The sequence below is a fragment of the Haematobia irritans genome, chromosome 1 (genome assembly GCF_050003625.1).
Source record: "Haematobia irritans isolate KBUSLIRL chromosome 1, ASM5000362v1, whole genome shotgun sequence".
Lineage (NCBI taxonomy): Eukaryota > Metazoa > Arthropoda > Insecta > Diptera > Muscidae > Haematobia > Haematobia irritans.
In genome coordinates, this window is record NC_134397.1 from 104,411,479 (window position 1) to 104,430,034 (window position 18,556).

At 37.9% G+C, this 18,556-nt stretch overlaps 5 protein-coding genes across 5 annotated transcripts; 1 reads left to right on the forward strand and 4 right to left on the reverse strand.

Moving 5' to 3' along the window:
• Positions 1–5,639: 5,639 nt before the first annotated feature.
• LOC142221535 (uncharacterized) lies at positions 5,640–14,172 on the reverse strand. Its single transcript, XM_075291291.1, has 2 exons — positions 11,785–14,172; positions 5,640–5,867 (listed from the first exon to the last, which is right to left on the reverse strand). Exon 1 carries the CDS (start codon positions 14,169–14,171, stop codon positions 12,954–12,956), a length of 1,218 nt encoding a protein of 405 aa, XP_075147406.1. The 5' UTR covers position 14,172; the 3' UTR covers positions 5,640–5,867; positions 11,785–12,953.
• LOC142230127 (uncharacterized) lies at positions 9,856–10,374 on the reverse strand. The gene has a single exon (XM_075300763.1). The coding sequence runs from the start codon at positions 10,372–10,374 to the stop codon at positions 9,856–9,858; it is 519 nt and encodes a 172-aa protein (XP_075156878.1).
• On the reverse strand, positions 10,528–11,279 carry LOC142230140 (uncharacterized). Its single transcript, XM_075300774.1, has 2 exons — positions 11,249–11,279; positions 10,528–10,907 (listed from the first exon to the last, which is right to left on the reverse strand). The coding sequence occupies exons 1-2, from the start codon at positions 11,277–11,279 to the stop codon at positions 10,528–10,530; spliced, it is 411 nt and encodes a 136-aa protein (XP_075156889.1).
• Positions 11,230–12,720, reverse strand: LOC142230149 (uncharacterized). Its single transcript, XM_075300782.1, has 3 exons — positions 12,423–12,720; positions 11,593–12,230; positions 11,230–11,417 (listed from the first exon to the last, which is right to left on the reverse strand). The coding sequence occupies exons 1-3, from the start codon at positions 12,718–12,720 to the stop codon at positions 11,403–11,405; spliced, it is 951 nt and encodes a 316-aa protein (XP_075156897.1). The 3' UTR covers positions 11,230–11,402.
• Positions 14,173–15,781: 1,609 nt separating the features above from the next.
• Positions 15,782–16,917, forward strand: LOC142230161 (uncharacterized). The gene is made up of 2 exons (XM_075300793.1): positions 15,782–15,949; positions 16,387–16,917. The coding sequence occupies exons 1-2, from the start codon at positions 15,782–15,784 to the stop codon at positions 16,915–16,917; spliced, it is 699 nt and encodes a 232-aa protein (XP_075156908.1).
• The last annotated feature ends 1,639 nt before the right edge of the window (positions 16,918–18,556 follow it).

Sequence of the window (18,556 nt, forward strand, 5' to 3'; positions counted from 1 at the left end):
ACTGAGGAGTAATTGTTTGAATACTTGTTTCTGGTGCACTCTCCCAAGCCGCTTGTTGTATCATCTTTGTAAAAGCATCGACTTCTTCCGCAATATCATATGGATTGTACATTGGCGAATGTTTGATAGACGTGGTAATTAGATGTCGAAAGTACTCCCAGTCGGTTCTGGTATTTGTTAAGTTGGTATTCGTTATTTTATTGGTTGCTTGACTTAAATAATGATAATTTATATGTAAATAAAAAAAAGATGGCACTAGTGTTGCGTAGGTGTAAATATGACTTATTAACAGATTTGTAAAAGAGCCTAAAAGCGTATTCTTTTTTACGTTATTCAAAATGGCTTCAGGTGATGATTCAATATTGACAACTTAATTCTTTAATAAATCTTTTCAGTGTTTATATAAAAGTGTCTGTAAAAATTCGATAATCATCTTAACCATCATGAAAACAATGACATATGAATTGACTCAAGGCATATTAATTAAAGGTAAAGTCACGAGCAAGCGTGTGTACCCCCCCATGATATTAATAATGTCAAACTAAAATGGCAGATCACTCAAGTTTTGTTTGTATGTGTAGTGTTGTTGTGTTTGTGTATGTGTAGTGTTGTTGTATTGTTGAATGCATATATAAAACATCAACATTGTTGAATACTAAACGTAAACAAAGCCTTTGACAAGATGAATGTCGATATTAGACACCTGATTGCATGACTTTACCTCTTTAATATGCCTTGGAATTGACTAATTATGTTGAGACTTATACCGGCTTTCCGTCGGTTAATATGTAAATAAAGAGATAATACTAGTGTATACGTAAATATATTTACAGATTGTGACGGCCACTTTTGTTGCAAATTGATGTTATCAATAACGTTCAAATGAATTGTTTATGAAATTGTGAGGCATGTAGTTGCCAGATGATTTGGATGGATTTAGTGTCATGATTTTTGGTGGACGCTGAGTTTTTTTTTTTAATGCGACAGATTTAGGAGCCAGCAGTTAGGACTGCTAATTCTCAGTCTCATGTCTATAGCAATCTTGTTTTTAATTCTTTTATTGTTTTATGAGTTAATTTAATTTTTCAGACGACATATCTACATTGATTGTAAGGCAACTCTAGCGGATTTCAGCAGGGAAGACTTTCAACGCTGTTATTATGTAATGAACTCTTACTTGCCATTTACATTTTCATAATTAAAACGGATAATTGGAATTTCCCAATCTATTCGTCTAAGGGTCCCATTAAATGGGTGGAGGCGCCATCTGTTCGATAAGGGAGAAAATCTAGAGTTCACGAACGCTTGCCCAAAAGGGGAATAACTAAGTCACGGCTTACATGCAGAAGAGTGAAGTGAAGACTGACCTTGCACAATGACGAGAGTCGGGATTAACGCAGCCCGATGGTTACATGCATAGACCTTATAATACACAGATGAGCCATGGGTGTCAAACTATGTTTGACAGTTCCGAAGATTAAGAATTAAGAAACGAGAAAAATAAGAGCACGCTTACAATCTCTTTCGTCTTCCTTTTTGTAGTTTGCCAATTTTACACAAAATTAGAACGTTTATGATGCAACAGAGGATTTATAAATAAATTAATATATTAAAAGTTCATATATGAACAAAAAATTGTGACCAAAACCACGAAAATACGAATTTTAATTTTGAGCAGTATTGCTCTTTACGAACAACACAAAAGCAAATGCGCGAAAATTAATGTTTGGGACTGACTCTTTACGGAAAAATCAAAACGAAATGTCAGAAAATTAATTTTTGGAACTGACACATTTTTTTAAAGAGAATAGTGGATAATCTATGTATTATAAGTTCTATGGTTGCATGCAACTAACACAGGGTCTTCGATCATGATGATTAGTGAAGACAAAGTGTGAAAGTGAAGTGCTCTTTGATTGTGCCATAAAACTTTTTTTTTTTTTTTTGCAATTTATTCATTTGGTGATTTAAGAGACATTTGGCGCCCAGCAACGTGGGACAGTCCAATGATTCCCATTGGACTGTCCCACGACAGCATAATTTATTGATTTTCACAGGGACAGGTTATACCTCGGGATTTGTGTCAATTACACGGTTGAGGAGTGGAAGTTTACATAGTCTCGTTTGCAGGCTGGCATTATCCATCTGTTAATAGATGCCGGTAGAGAAACCCCCACCACCAATAGCGGAGACACATTCCCGAGAATTTTCAGATTCTTAACCTTGCTAAGGGAATGAAAATGTTGAGTGAGTACGTCAGATTAAGAAACATGTTTCTGAAAGAATAAAAGAAACATGACGAGCACAGTACGAGAATAAGCCGAAGAGCACATGAGAACGAATTTTAAAAGCAGGAAAAGAAAAAAAAAACGGGGAAAATGTCAGAAAGGCTAATGGAAATAATATAGATTTCATAAACAACACGTGGCAGCCCGTTACGCAATCAATATGCTTATGACTTATTTTCCTCCAGGTGTATGTGGACCAATTGGGGGTAGCCCATTGGACTACATACACCTGGTTCGAGACACAATCAACACACATGCTCTTGTTGGAACACTTCTGTAGTCAGCTGAAGAATGTCCGTCCGTCCGTCTCTGTTATGAATTCAAATTCAAAGAAAAAAAGGAATAATGCAACTGTCCATCGTTATGTGTTTGACACCATTTATTTTAGACATTTTATAACACCCAGCACTTAAAATTTAAATGTATGGATCAGAACGGGGAGAACCTACTGTTTCCGGCGAGCTATAGCAACTATTCGCAAAGAGTGCCGCCGCTTATCCCACAAAACTAGTCCTTTACATTTGGCGCCCAGCAACGTGGGACAGTCCAATGATTCCCATTGCAACCCATTGGCTGCCTACCATATCAGATTGGAAATATATGATCGTGTAGCCACTGAACTCCATCTGGCACTATATTTCTGAAATCATATTTACCATTGTGTGATTATCTTCGATAGATCTGTAAGACCCGGAGAACAATCCTCACTGGTTATGCTTGCTTTGATACAGATCTTGACAGTTCGTCATACACTGGGTGACTAATTAGCTTTCAGTCGTGAATATGAAATATCGTAAGTCATAACCGACTTAACGCCAAATTTTCGATTATTCGCGACGACGTTGTTATTCATTGTCCTTTAGTTGCTCTTTAGTTACTACATGTTAGTATTTGTCCCAAGTGATTTGTTATACAAGTTCTTTAGCTGATCATTGAGAGAAGATTTCAAAATAAAAACTCACAAAAATAAATTTTAACCCTTCGTTGCATGATTTAATTTGAGCAAGGATAAAAATTTTTTGGTATGTTAGAATTGTTGAATATGGAGTTATGATACCGTAAACCAATTTTCGTTCGATTCTGATCACTGGGGCAAAAGTTACGTAACATTGCATATATGCAATTTCATGCAGATAATCAATTTCTTTAGTCCACGTTGTTATCTCTATATATCATAGGTAGGCAAGCATAAAATGTTTGCCAAAATCAGATAGCATAGTTGCGTCAAACATGTTACATGTTTTCCATCGAAAACTAACACTTTACTTCTGAAACATATTTGAGGTGATCATATTCCTTCTCGGGATGCAATATTAAAAGTCAAACTCTTGGGATTCTAAATAATTTCTGCCTTTTTTGATGAACAGAGTTCCCCAGTTTTGCATTTAACACAAAGGGAAGTGAACTTGGAGAACGCAATCCCATAGATGCGAGACCGTTTGACCAGTGCAATGGTCGGAGGGGCGACGAAACTTCTAGGGGGTGATCCAAACAAGAAAAAGACTGGAGAACTACCATGCTTAAAGAAAAGAGGAACATAAACGTAATAGCAATCATCATACTTAGAATTGGCACATCTGTGCCGAGTAAGAGCAGCGGATGATTGTGTATGCAGCCGTATTTTGACGAAAAAGAGACTTTGGAACTCTGTTTAAGTTCAAATGCTACGCTTTTACAATATAAAGAAACCGCCATATCTTATATGAATCGGTATGATGGACCAAAGAAGTTGGAGCGTATCACAAGCTGAAAACGTATATGATACACGGAAACCTGGACCCTCGTTTTTACTTAGGGTAGGTATAATGGCGAACCAAAACTTCATTTTCACTTAGACTTTTCAGTTAATTATGATACCACAATATTGACCTTCTGTTTATCATTGAGTTCAGTTCGATTCAATATTAAGCTCTATAGCCGAGTTCGAACGGTCTTTCACCATGAGGAAGCTTTTAAACACCTACATTTTTTTTTAAATTCATATTTATTAATGCCTTCTATCTTAATTCGATATTTACAATATTCTTAGTGTTTGTTATATCCTTTTATATATCCATGGTGCTCACCCAGTGGTGAACCCATTCATAATATGAATATTATACATTTTTGTTAAATAGTTATGGTAATATTAAGTCTTGTGGTGCTCTCCTCTTTAGCCTTGCAAATGTCTCCCGGTTTGCCATCAATTCTGATGCTAGTGGATTCGGATGAGTTTCGATTCTTAATTTGTAGTTATTCAGATGTGTCAGTATTTCTTCCTGGATTGTTTTAATATTCAACTCCTTGTGCAGACGTGTGTTCGTTATATAATATGGTGCCCTAGCGATTTTACGCAAAGTTTTTGATTGGAATTGTTGTAGTATTTTGATTGTTGTATTGGAAGCTGTTCCCCACAATTGGATGCCGTATGTCCAAATAGGTTTGATTATGCATTTGTAAATGAGCAATTTATTTTCAAGGGACAATTTAGAATTAGACCCAATCAGGTAATTCATTTTGTTCACTTGCAAGTCGACAGCTTTTCTCTTAATTTTAATGTGGTGTTTCCAATTTAGTTTATTATCAAGATACAAACCAAGGTAAATACTTTGCCTCAGTTTCTTGCGGAAGTACTATAAAATTGTCACCAACATATTGACAGGGGATAGACCACCGCAAAAAAATTTGAACCCATTTAACCAATATATCACGATGATATAAGTGTAACAATTACAACCCAGAAGCTTGTATGTTATACGATTCTCCAACGATGTAGGCCAAGGATCAACTCGAATCTTCTTCTACGACCTCGATTTATATCAAAATCGGTGTTTAAATCTCCATCATCATCAAAATACTCGGTTTTATATTCATATTCGTCGCTAAGTGTCCTAGTAGTAAGAACAATTGATTGAATGCATGATATTGCACTTATGCAATTATATGGCATATATGCAATGCCAGTTCATATCGGCTCAAACGCATGAAATTGCAGATATGATATCATTCATTGTAGAGCTCTTGTATATATAATTTGTATTATAAAACTATATACGTATCGTTTAGAATAGAGTAAACTTTTCATTTTATATTTACATTTAAAAAATTTTTAAGAAAGTTTCATAATATTAAAACAAATAAGTTAAATTTTTCGAGGTACTCAAAATGCTTATTTTAATTTCGCTTTATTTAAATGAAATTGGTACGATACTGGACAAAATCCTTATCAAATATAATCTACGGCTTCCAAAATGTGAATAACAAAAAAATTATGGTAATATATGTAAAAGAATAGGAGCTACACAGGCAAGAAACTAACATTGCATATATGCAATGTCATGCAACGAAGGGTTAAAGAAAATTGAGACAAAGTTTTTCTCTAAGTATAGGACAAGAGATAATTTATTGAGATTTTTATAGAAAAATCTTATTTAATTTTCAAATACAAGAAAATAAAGAAATTTGATTGATTAATAAAAAGTAATGGAAATTAGTTTAAACATTAATAAAAAAACGAAATTTAAAAGTTTCAAATGTTGATTAAAAATGTCCACAATTTTTCCGCCATACAAACACCTCGACCGTAAAATATTGCACCTTCTGAAAGAAAGAAAAAAAACACGAAGTTAGAAAGCTTTGATGAATGTATACGCTAAATGTAAAAGAATGTAAAAGCTAAATCGACAATTTGGCAAATTAAAAATTATAAAACAAAGTTGAAAATTTTAATCAAGAGGATTTTAAAAATTTTTTGAAATAATTTCAAAAAGTAACGTCTGACAAGTTTTTTTAAGATTCTTTTTTAAAACGAATCAATACATTTTGGATAGAATCTCCGGATTTGAAGTTTATTGCTTTTTGTGATTTGTATTATGATACTCAGGTCAATGGCCAGAGGTACTGCGTTCACAATGTCTACAACAACAACAACTACTAGATTGGAAAAAACCCGCGAACCGTTGCTGCGAACACACGCTTTACGTAAAGTCTGAGAACAATTCAAAGAAAATTGATTTAAAATCTCGAAATGGTGTATCCTGAAACCGAGTATTATACTAGGGAAGATGGAAAGCAATTTCCACTCCCCAGGATCAGGAAATATATCAATCATATGAGGAAATTCCTACAGGAAAATACGAGTTAAGAGTACGGATATGGCTATTATGAATAATTTGGCCGAAGACCCCATGAGGAAGCAGTATAAAATATCAATCCCAGTTGAACAGTGCGAAACGAAGGCATTTGTTCAAATTTCAGCCGATCCTGAGCTGACCGAAAAATATATTTATGACAACATACAAGTTAAGCATTTCAGCGAATATGGTATGCTATACGATACTCCGCAAGTGGTGGAGGTAAAACGCTTTACTAGACCAGATAGTGACACGGGAAGGGTTGATATTGACCTCGTCATGTTGTCGCTAACGGGAAATAAAATTCCTTCATACGTAGTTCTTGACCAGGTGATCTTCCCCATCAAACCATACATTGAACATGTTATACAATGTAAGAAATGTTGGAGACATGGTCACTCTGATAAGGTATGTAGAAGATCTAATAGTCTATACTCTCGATGCGGAAAGCCCCACACAGATTTTTGCGAACAGTCTTTATTAATTGTGGCAAACTTCACGATGCAAAATTCAATGGATGTGACGTAAAGATAGCCCTTCGTAAGAAGGCAAAGGAGGAGGCAAACGAAAGGGCCCTTAAGAAATATGGGATTCCTAAACCCACATTACAGACCAACGTGTTTTCTCTTAACGAGACGGATATGACATATAACCAATGTAAAACGCAAGAAAACTGACACACAGGACAAACCAAAGCGCAAGCGTAAGAACAAAGAACCATATATGTCAAGCACACCCACGAACGGAGATCAAACTGGGTCGTTGTGGACAACAGATAATGAGAACGTTGCCACAATGGAGGTTGCGTTGAATGATGTTAATGTTACCTCTAATGAGATACCAGTAAACCGAAACACAAAGTTACACACCAACTCGGTTGCAAAAACTGTGAATACACAGTCCGGCACAGTCAGCCAAAATACTGACGAAAATATTTTGATTGGACAATATGGTGAAGATATCCCACCAGGCACAACAAAACATAGCCAAGACGATGAGGCGAATAAAAACTATTACAACTGAGCAGCAACCACTCGATTCTAGAATATATAACCGAAACAAATAAGCAAAAGGCCCTTGGGGCGAATATGATAATTGGAAATGACGATGAGAGTCATACAAATTAACATAACAAGTGCGCGTAACAAGAAATCACCACTGACACAATTTTTAAGGGATAATAACAAAGACGTCGCTTTAATTTCGGAGACTTTTTTGAAGCCAGATCAAAATTTTTATGTACATGGTTATAATATTATCCGTGTCGATCATGTTACAGAGACGATTGGCGGCGGCGTCGCAATTATTTTAAAGAACTCTATTCCGTACACCATCCCTTCCATAAGTGTGTCCAATAATAGAATCGAGGTTGCAATATGTGAAAAGGAAAAATAGTTTTTTTTTGTCAATATACATACCGCCTTCAGACACTTTTAGATCCACAGACCTACAACATATAATTGACCAGATACCACGCGGCAATAACATAATATTGTGCGGAGATTTTAATGCCCATCATCGGGAGTGGAGAAATCCCACAACAGATGACAAGGGAGACCAGGTTTTGAGTTTTATTGAATACAATGGGTTGGTACTACTAAATGATGGATCCAAGACATTTTTCGGATGTATGAACCCATCGGCGTTGGATATCTCCATATGTTCACCTTCGTTGGCGCTCATCTCAAATTGGTGTTGCCTAAATGAAAGTCTTGGAAGTTCACATTGTGTTATTTACATGGAATTCCACTTAAACTCGAGGAGCAAAAAAAACTTAAGATAATTAATACCAAAATCAGTGAATTCAGCAACATACACGATTCCGATAAATTTGATATGTTCAAGATGCTTAAAGGAAACGTTCATGGAGAAGGCAAGCATTAAGGACTATTCAGATAATCAGTGGTGGAATATTAATTGTAAAAGGGTGAAAGCGGCCCAAATGAGAGCGATGACTGCATTTAGAAGAAATCCTTCACGATAAAATTTTGAAAGGCTCAACGCCAAGAGAAAGAGTACTACAACACAATTAGGAATGAAAAACTCAAAGAGTGGAAGAACACGTGTGAAAGAATTGACTCAGACCTTACACCAACGGAACTTTGGCGAGTTGTCAGGAAGTTTAGGGGCATGGGAACTCCGAAAGCCCCTGTATTGCCCGAGTCATGTGCTAACGATTTTTGTGACACACTGTCCGGCCCAATAGGACTAATAAATAAGCCATCGGATATTCCCCTTTACACTGATGTTAGATTATTCACTATGGACTAACTAAACGCTTCTATAGCTATCTCCAAGGACACTGCGCCTGGAATGGATGGATTGAGAAATGGCCATATCAAATTATTCAATCAAGAGATACGAGGGACACTTCTGGAGATGTATAATTATGTTGGGAACAGTGGCGACATCCCAAGAAGCTAGATGCAATACAAAGTAATCCCCTTACACAAGCCCCGGAAACCACCGGAGGACCACAATTCATACAGAGCGATTGTTTTGATTCCATGCCTAAGAAAAATGTTTGAAAGGATGATTCAAAGCAGAATTGACCATTTTCTTGAATCGAATGGTAATCAGGTTTTCGCAAGGCTAGATCCACGCATGACAACGTCCTTGCTTTATGGTCTAAAGCAACATTGGCCAAGTGAGGGTGTTGCTTTTCTCTTTGTTCCCCAGGAATAAACACCCTTGTTTGGCGGCCTTTCAAAATAATAACCACGGCTGAATATATTTGAAAACTGAAGACGGCTGACTTTATTTAATTTCCTGATGTGGTATATTATGATGTATTGTTATGGTATGGTATATTGGTATGTTGTTTATTCACTAATTTTAACAAACACAAAGAAGTAAAGAAATTTTACAAAACTAAGTGAAATTTATACAACGTTTTCAAAAAAAAAAAAAGTAAAATTTTTAATAAAAATCACAAAATTATTAAATCACAACAAGTTAAATGACTTACATGTTTTATGGTTGAACAAATAAAAAGGGTTTGTATATGCCTGAAGGGCCTATTTATATGAAAAACAATTAATACATTACAACAAAAACAAACAAAATGAAGAATTGGCAAAAGCTTGGGAAATTTCTTTTCGACCAGGCTTTTCATTTGACATTCGCTTCAAATAGAGTTTCCACCTCAGCTAGGGTGGCCTTCAACAACATCCCCCACCCCCGTGAACTGACCCAGAGGGGGAGGATTCACCGCTTTCCACATCAAGGATGGCCAATTTGGAAACTGGTCTACGATAAACACCCACATCAGTGCGAACTTCAGCTGGCCGCGCAATACCGTCTTTGCCTGGATGCAACTCTATAACACGTCCTCTTTTCCATTGGCTTCTTGGCAGATCAGGGTCACAGATGAACACCAGGCAGCCCACACTCAAGGGTTGTGATGACAAACACCATTTCGTCCTTCTAGTCATCTCTGGAAGATATTCTTGAAGTCACTGTTTCCACATACCATTCTTCAAGTTCTGCACCACACGCCACTGCTTTCGAAGACACATCAACCTGGGCTCATATGGTGCTGGAGTTTGTGTTGAATTGGTACATCCCAACAAAAAATGATTTGGAGTCAAAGGGTCTGGGTCTTCTGGGGTCACAGGGAGATGAGTCAACGGTCTTGAGTTGACAATGTTTTCCGCCTCAATTAAAAATGATTGCAGAGTGTCAAGTTTTGGTGACTGTTCCTTTAGCATCTTGTACAATGCCTTCTTCGCCGACTGCACCAGCCGCTCCCAAACACCACCTTCGCTCGGGTTCAAGGGGGTGTTGAATATCCATTTGATACCCAGTGCCGTCAAACCTGAAGATAAATTATTAGTATCAAAAAACGTATTTATACCTCGTAATTCCTTTGCGATGCCAACAAAATTTGTTCCATTGTCACTTCTTATGGATACTGGGACACCCCTTCGATTAATAAAATTCCGAATACACATGAGGCAGGCGTCACTGGACATGTCAGTAGCAATCTCCAGATGGACGGCACGAGTTGTAAGGCAAGTAAAAAGTGCCACCCACCTTTTTTCTCGTTGACGACGGATGGTTACGTTCACTGGGCCAAAATAGTCAAGTCCAGTGTATGTGAAGGCTCTCACGTATGGCGTCACTCTTTACACAGGCAATGCTGACATTTGGGGTTGTCGTGGCTTACATTTTCTGACTTTGCAGGCTGAACACTTACTTTGGATGTTATTCAACAACTGACGCAATGATGGAATCCAGTATTTTTGTCGAATCTCGTTCATAGCAGTGGCGGTGTTAATATGCAGAAATTTTTGGTGATAGAATTCCACCAACAACCAGGTGTAACGATGATTTTTCGGCAAAATAATGGGCTGCCTGGCCTCCAAAGACAAGAATACAGCATTCTGAATCCTCCTAGAAGCACGAATCAAGTCGTCCTCGCCAATCAATGGATTCAATGACACCAACGGGCTACTTGGAGTCACCTTTTGCTTCTCACGCAGGTCAATCAAATCATCACCATACACTTGTTGTTGAACATGACGACACAGATACAACGATGCAAACTATTCTTCTTCCAGCGACAGATCTCCTTTTACTTTTTCTTCGCCTTTAATTGTGTGTTTGATATTTTTCACGTATCGGAAAACCCATGCCATTGCCCTTTTCAGTCTTCTGATATTGGAAAAACGATCAAAATTTGGAACACAACCACATACCTTAACAGCAAATAAAAACCGGTGCTTAGATCTTAGCTCGGAAACACTTTCGTCAGTTTTTTGTCCAATTTGCTTCTCCAACGGCCAATACGACTCCGTCTTCTGCAAAAAATCGGGTCCATTTTTCCATTTTCCATTAGGGTCATACGGCTTGGAAAGCTTGGATCGTGTTCCTTCATCTGCTGAATTCAAATTACCAGGACACCACTTCCATTGTTCAATTAAATTGCTCTCCAAAATTTCAGCCACACGATTTGCCACATACTGTTTATATTTTCGGTGGTCAGAACGTATCCATTGTATCACAGTAAATGAATCTGACCAAAAGAAAACATTATTAACATTACACACATGATTTTGTAATATAATATTTTTCACTCGTACACCCATTACAGCAGCTTGCAATTCAAGTTTTGGAGTTGTGTGGTATCGTATCGGAGCACAACTTGTTTTTCCCATAACAAAACTCACTTTAATTCCATTTTGACTTACCACTCTCCAATATGCCACAACTGCCATAGCTTCCTCACTCGCGTCTACAAACACATGCAGCTCAATATTGCTGTCACTGAATCCCACGGCGTAATATCTTGGGACACTGAATTCCTTGACTTTTGCAAGTTGCTGCAGCCAGTACTTCCACTGGTTATAAATATTTTCTGGCAATACCTCATCCCAACTTACCCCACATTTCCAGACCTGCATTATCTGCAATATCACATTTGACGTCACAATAAAATCGCCCAGAAATCCGTATGGGTCATACACCGACATATTTAGGCTAAGCATTTCTCTTTTCGTCGGCACTTTTTCACAATTTAATATTTTATTATCCACTTTGCTTAGCACTAAACGAAAACAAAACAAATCTGATTTTGGTACCCAATGAATACCGAGTACCCGTCCAATACTGTCACTGCCACCTTGATCGCCACTTACAGTATTCCCGAATAGTGTTGCCACACGTTCACTATTTGATATTATGTTACGGAGATGAAATCCCCCAAGATTATGGATTCTTACCACTTCTTTCACCACCGAGACTGCCTCATCTTCATTTTCAAAACAATCCACATAATCAACAACATAATGGCGCTCTATTATTCCAGTAACTGCTCTTGGTGACACATCTTTGAATTTTCGGCATTTTTATTCTTCACAAATTGGGCGATGGTTGGTGAACAAGTGGCTCCAAAAATTAATCTTTCCATTACGTATGTGTCAACAGGCTGGTTAGGATTTCCATTTCTCCACAAAAATCGTTGGCAGTTTTGGTCCTTTTTTTGTTACAGCGATTTGATGAAACATTTCTTGTATATCACCACACACAGCAATCGGCGATTCTCTGAATTTAAAAAGAATTGAGATTAGTGTGTTGTTTATATCAGGACCTGAAATTAACGCTTTATTTAGTGATATATTTTGAACTTCAGCAGCGGCATCAAATACAAGACGAATTCCATTTTTATTTGGATTTTTCACACCAAAATGGGGTAAATAAAACGTTAATCCATTTTCAATTACTTTTTCTTCTAATGAAAGTTTTCGACAATATCCTTTGGCGATGTAACTTTCAATCTTTTCACAATATTGTTTTTTATACTCACTGTCTCTTGCCATTTTTCTTTCTACGGAGTATAATCGGTTCAATGCCATGTTGTATGTTTCAGGAATAAAGGGGATATTTTCCTTCCAGAGCAATGAACATTCATATCGACCACCAATTTGTTTTACTGTTGATTCAAGTATGTTTATGGCTCTTTCTTCCTCTTTTGACATCAACGGTTTAACACAAATTTTTGTACCAAGGGTCTCAATACCAAAATATCCCCGCATCATTTCATTCAAATTGCTCAAAATATTGTGTTCGTACTCACATTTCCGAAAGTGTAAAGCCCTCTTAACACATGATGACTTTTCGCCTGGAATCGGTCCATATATTCGGCGCCCAATCTGGTGATTGAAACAATTGGTCCAAAATCAGACAATAACTGCGGTGTTTTAATCGGCACTGTCAAAAAAGAATGGGTTAAGCTTAAAATCATTTTTGGTTGCACATTATCATAATCCCGCATATTAAAATTGGCGATTTTTTCATTATCATGGGATTTCAAAAAATGATCGATGTGGCAACTTTGTATGGGCAATGACATTTCTGATGAAAAGTAAACATTGGAAATGGTATACTTTTTATCAAAATGGCCAATTCCACTTACGGTGACGCGGATTTTCTCGGTTTTTTGTGACACGCGATGTTTATTAAGCCATTGCAGCTCCAAGTATTCCTGTTCTCCGCGTATTCCGAGTTCTCGTGCGATTTCCTTATCCAACATAGATACATTGGCGCCGTCGTCAATAAAGGCATATGTGGAAATCGTTTTGTGCTGTCCATGCAACTTTATGGGCAAAATCTGGAAAAGCACATTTTCGGTCGAGTGAGCTGCATGGCAATTTCGTCGTTCGTTTCGTGTTTGTTGTGCGTTGGACGTTCCCGGTCGGTTATTTGAGTCCAACTCCGTCGTGGACAAATGTGTTGGCTCCGCTGCTGACCCCTGTGGTGAAAGTGTTTGGTGCAATAAGTGGTTATGTGGCTTTGGGCAACCATTTACGCCACATCGGCGTTTTGTGTAACATTGTTTAACTTGATGCCCAGATTTTAAACAGCAAAAACATATTTTGTGTTGTTTTATGTGATTCCATCTCTCATTGATGGACATGTTTAAAAAGTGTTGACAATTTTTTAGGTTAGTGCACACACCTTTACATGCTGGACATTGGCTGACAGTGACATTAACATATTTTCGGTTTGATGGAGGTGCATGAAAATGGCGGCGACTATGTGCAGAGTTGGTGGACGTTGTTGGCAATGTGTCATGGACAATATTGGCTAAGCGACGTAACACAGTTAACCATTCTGCAAAATCCATTATCGTAGCTGGACGTTGAAGCTGAAGACATTTCTCTGCCCACTGCATTTGACGGCTAGTTGAGAGCTTCGACACCAATTCACTTAACAATGAAGGATTTGAAAGATGATGTTCTCCACTGGCATTTTTTACAGAGGTCGCCATGTTATATATTTTGTTGGCGAAATCGACTAAGGATTCCAGGTTATCGTTGGCTATAGGCGGAATGGAACGTACCTTTTCAATCTGGCTTCTAATTAGCTGTTATGGACGACCAAATGTTTCCTTGAGAGTTTGTATTATGATTTCGACATTGGCAGAATTTCCAAGCAGCGACTCGACATTTTCTCTAGCTCGTCCTTTAATGGAATCTCTGAGGCGCATGATGTTGTGTAATCTACATTATAGCCAAACTCGGCTGTGGTACTTTCAAAGGCTTCAAAAAAGGTTTGCCATTCTTCTGGAAGACCTGAAAATGTGGGGAGAGGATAAATCTTTTTCTGTGGAATTGGTGCAAAACTATTTGGATACGAGTTGTGGACAGACATATTGGAGTTTATAGACAGTGGTGATGGTTGATACAATCGTGTTGTTGGCTGAGACATTTGTGGCAGTGTTGTATGATTTTGTGACTCCTCTGGCGGCGGGTTTATTGGCTGTTGTGGCACTTCGATTTGCAATGGTGGCGGTGGTAACGTCTGTGTATGTAATGCTTGCTGTGGTATTGATGGTTGCTGAAAATTGGCTAGTTGTGTTTGTACTTGTTGGGCAGTGTTCACAAGTTGGGCCTGCATTCTCTTATTAGACGCAATATTTTCGTTTTGCATTACCTGCATTTGACGTTGCAACTGCTCCATTTGCGCTCTCATCTGCTTCATAAACTCACCAATTTCATTTGTAGATTTCGGCATACCTGCTGGTGATTGTTCTTTGGCTATTTGATGCTGCAAATGAGAAGACGGATTAGTCGTATTGGCAAGAGGAGTACTGACCGGTGGTGGATTTTGGATTTTTGATGGAGTATCGTCTTTTGGTGAGTGGGCGACAGACATTTCGTTGATATATTGCTGAAAACGGGCTGGCGGGGTTCCTTTTGTGCTTCTACGGCTTCTTCTTAACTCTTCTTCAGGCATAAACTTCTTGGACATCAAAGACAAAGGTAAGTAACAACTTTCACACAACGGCTGGCAAGATTTTAATGTAAAATTTGGCGTGATTCAGGCGACGTAACTTTTTTAATAAAATTTTACATTAAAATGGCTTGAAATGTCCGTCCGTCCACGGCAATTTTTTTTTTACTTTCACTTGCCACCAAACATATAACACAAAATGACAATCATCGACATAAAAAACATTGAATAAAATTGTTGCTTTTCTCTTTGTTCCCCAGGAATAAACACCCTTGTTTGGCGGCCTTTCAAAATAATAACCACGGCTGAATATATTTGAAAACTGAAGACGGCTGACTTTATTTAATTTCTTGATGTGGTATATTATGATGTATTGTTATGGTATGGTATATTGGTATTTTGTTTATTCACTAATTTTAACAAACACAAAGAAATAAAGAAATTTTACAAAATTAAATGAAATTTATACAAAGTTTTCAAAAAAAAAATAAGTAAAATTTTTAATAAAAATCACAAAATTATTAAATCACAACAAGTTAAATGACTTACATGTTTTATGGTGGAACAGATAAAAAGGGTTTGTATATGCCTGAAGGGCCTATTTATATGAAAAACAATTAATACATTACAACAAAAACAAACAAAATGAAGAATTGGCAAAAGCTTGGGAAATTTCTTTTCGACCAGGCTTTTCATTTGACATTCGCTTCAAATAGAGTTGCCACCTCAGCTAGGGTGGCCTTCAACAACAGAGGGGGCGAATACTTGGCATGTGTGTTTTTAGATATAAAGGGAGCATTTGATAACGTCAACGTCAGTATATTAATTGACAAATTCAAGAGACTTGGTAAAGATTGCCAAACAACTGCAATTCTGGAAAGACTAATGGCGTTTTCTTTTCTGGTAAAAAATGCGCACTTTTTTTGCATTTTGCCCGGAAAATGTACTTTTTAGGTTCTTTTCTAAAAAAAACAGGCAAAAGTGCGAAAAGGCTTCGAATTCTGTTGTGAAAATAGTGCCACGCATAGAGGCAAATTACGGGCATTTTCAGCACTGCCAACAAACGAGAGTGCTGCGATTGCCCTGTTTCCTTCTTTGGATTCTTTTCTGCCCGCTGAAATGATAGCATTTTTTTAGGTTGCTGGTAACATTTTAAAAATGCGCATTCTGTACAGACAAAATGACGGCAAAGCACTTTTTTCAGAAAAGAAAACACCATAATTCAATACAAGATTCTTAACCTTGAGCAGGATGGCGATACATTGCATTGCAGATCGTTTACGCGAACACCTCAAGTCTCAGTCATGAGTCCCTTGAGTTTTAATGTATATATAAATGAAATATTTGACAATGGTAATGTAGGCATATTAGCATACGCCGATGATTTAGTGATGTTTTATGCGCATGAAAACCTGGGCCAGGCTATTAGTGAATTACAATCAGCTGTTGATATTGTGAATCAGAAACTAAGACAAATGGAGCTAAAATTATCTCCACAAAAATCAAAGGCAATGATTTTCCCACCATCAAGAAAAAAGTCACCAACAGCTTCTCGTAGCATAATTATTGAAGATACTCCGCTGGAATACGTGCAAACTTTCAAGTTTTTGGGATACACATTTGATCCAAACCTAAGCATAAGGCAGCATGACAAGGAGATACAAGGAAGTTGTGCAAAGATTTTGAATATATTAAGAGCGCTGTGTGGAGTTAGCTGGGGTGCTGACCCCCAGAACCTCTTGATATTATACAAGGGCGTCATAAGGCCAAAGATCGAATAAATGGCTCCACTTCACGCTGGTGGCACAAAACAAGATATCCTCAAATTGCAAAGGATCCAGTACAAGGCAATTCGGATTGCATTGGGTGCCATGATATCCACCCATACACAAGCTCTAGAACAGGAGGCTGACATAGTGCCAATACCGGAAAGGTTAACCTTAATGACACAAAGATACGTGAACAAAATTATATCATACCCTAGACACCCCGCTAGGAGGTACATAGAAACGTACAATGATAAACATCGAAACAAACCAATTTTATTTGAACTCTACCAAAATAGAAAAAATTAATTTTGCTTCATGGAACATGCAAGAGCTCCAATACTGGAGGTACGAGTATCAAAACCAAAAGTGGATTTCCTTGATATAAGAAAATCTATATCATCAATTGAAGAAATCCACTCAAAATACCGGATGTACATAGCGCATAAGAATGATTTTACGCGCATCTTCACAGATGGCTCGAAGATGCCTGGGAAAACTAGTGCTGCTTTTTGGATTCCTGATCTTAACATTGACGCATCATTCTCATTGAATGCGGCTTCCCCAATATACACCGCTGAGGCCTTAGCAATTTTGGAATCACTCAAGCTTATCAATACAACCGAACCTGACAAATACCTCATCAATAAACAATGGAACGCATAAGTATATCCTAAGCATCAAGAGCGAGATATATGAACTTAGCCAGGCGGGATTTACAATACAATTTCTATGGATACCTATCTCTATTCAACCGTCGAACGGAACGGACGTGTTTTCTCAATAGCGGATAAACTCATCGTAATAGGTACCACCATGCAGCGAAATTCCAAGTCATCCACTGGCTTGTTAACTTCAGGGCCCAGTGGACGGGTATCGACTGGAGTTATAAATCTGGGCAATGACCAAGAGTTAGGCCCAATTAGTCGACCTGTAGACGGGTCGACAATTGGCGACATTCTGAGAAGTCGAACTTTTTCTGAGGTAACGACATCAAAAGGAGGCAATCCCTCACGAAAGAGTTTCAAGGAACGCAGAAATGCTTTGTTTATCCTAAAGAAGTTAGGATCAGTCGACTCAAGCTCGCTGTCGGCTAAACATAGCGATTCCTTAAAATGGGCTCAAGGAATTCTTGAGACTGGAAAAAGGGAACGATCGCCGGATGAGCTGCCATCCTCCAAAAGGAATCAAAGTTCGTTTGCCTCAGTTGCTAAAGACAGCCTTGTGATGGCTATCATTAATAAAGGACCATTGGACAGTATGGTTCCAAAGCAAAATTAAGGGGAAATTGAGAATGCTCTGTCTGTCGTCTACTCACAGGTGCTGGAAAAGTTGCCGGCCCAGATCCTCGACACCAAGAAGCTGGTTGGTATCAAGGACGATTTAAGCAAGTCGCATTTGAGAACGAGAGGTCTATAGAATGTTTTAAAGCTGCTCTGAAGTTTTGGTGAAGTTTGGGAAGGAGCTGCTCTAGAGTTAGTCGAGAAGAAAGACATACCGGCTAGACCTAGAGCACATGCGTGGATACCTGCAAACCCTTCTGACCCTGAATCTATTTTAAATAGGCTGAAACGATGCAGTTCCAGATCTTCCAACAGCTGATTGGAAGGTTGGCCGTTTGGATGAAGTGGATGGACCAAGACGGCATGCAGTG

What these genes read in the sequence shown, in the direction of transcription:
- LOC142230127 (XM_075300763.1), bottom strand. Translation starts at nt 10,374, where the DNA reads ATGTCCAGTGACGCCTGCCTCATGTGTATTCGGAATTTTATTAATCGA.
- LOC142230161 (XM_075300793.1), top strand. Translation starts at nt 15,782, where the DNA reads ATGAAGAATTGGCAAAAGCTTGGGAAATTTCTTTTCGACCAGGCTTTT. An exon ending in GAGCATTTGATAACGTCAAC is followed by an intron (nt 15,950 to 16,386) that starts GTCAGTATATTA and finishes AACCTTGAGCAG; the next exon opens with GATGGCGATACATTGCATTG.
- LOC142230149 (XM_075300782.1), bottom strand. Translation starts at nt 12,720, where the DNA reads ATGGCAAGAGACAGTGAGTATAAAAAACAATATTGTGAAAAGATTGAA. An exon ending in ATCGCCGATTGCTGTGTGTG is followed by an intron (nt 12,231 to 12,422) that starts GTGATATACAAG and finishes GAAAATTCAAAG; the next exon opens with ATGTGTCACCAAGAGCAGTT.
- LOC142221535 (XM_075291291.1), bottom strand. Translation starts at nt 14,171, where the DNA reads ATGGCGACCTCTGTAAAAAATGCCAGTGGAGAACATCATCTTTCAAAT.
- LOC142230140 (XM_075300774.1), bottom strand. Translation starts at nt 11,279, where the DNA reads ATGAAGGAACACGATCCAAGCTTTCCAAGCC. An exon ending in CGATCCAAGCTTTCCAAGCC is followed by an intron (nt 10,908 to 11,248) that starts GTATGACCCTAA and finishes TTCAACAACAAG; the next exon opens with TGTATGGTGATGATTTGATT.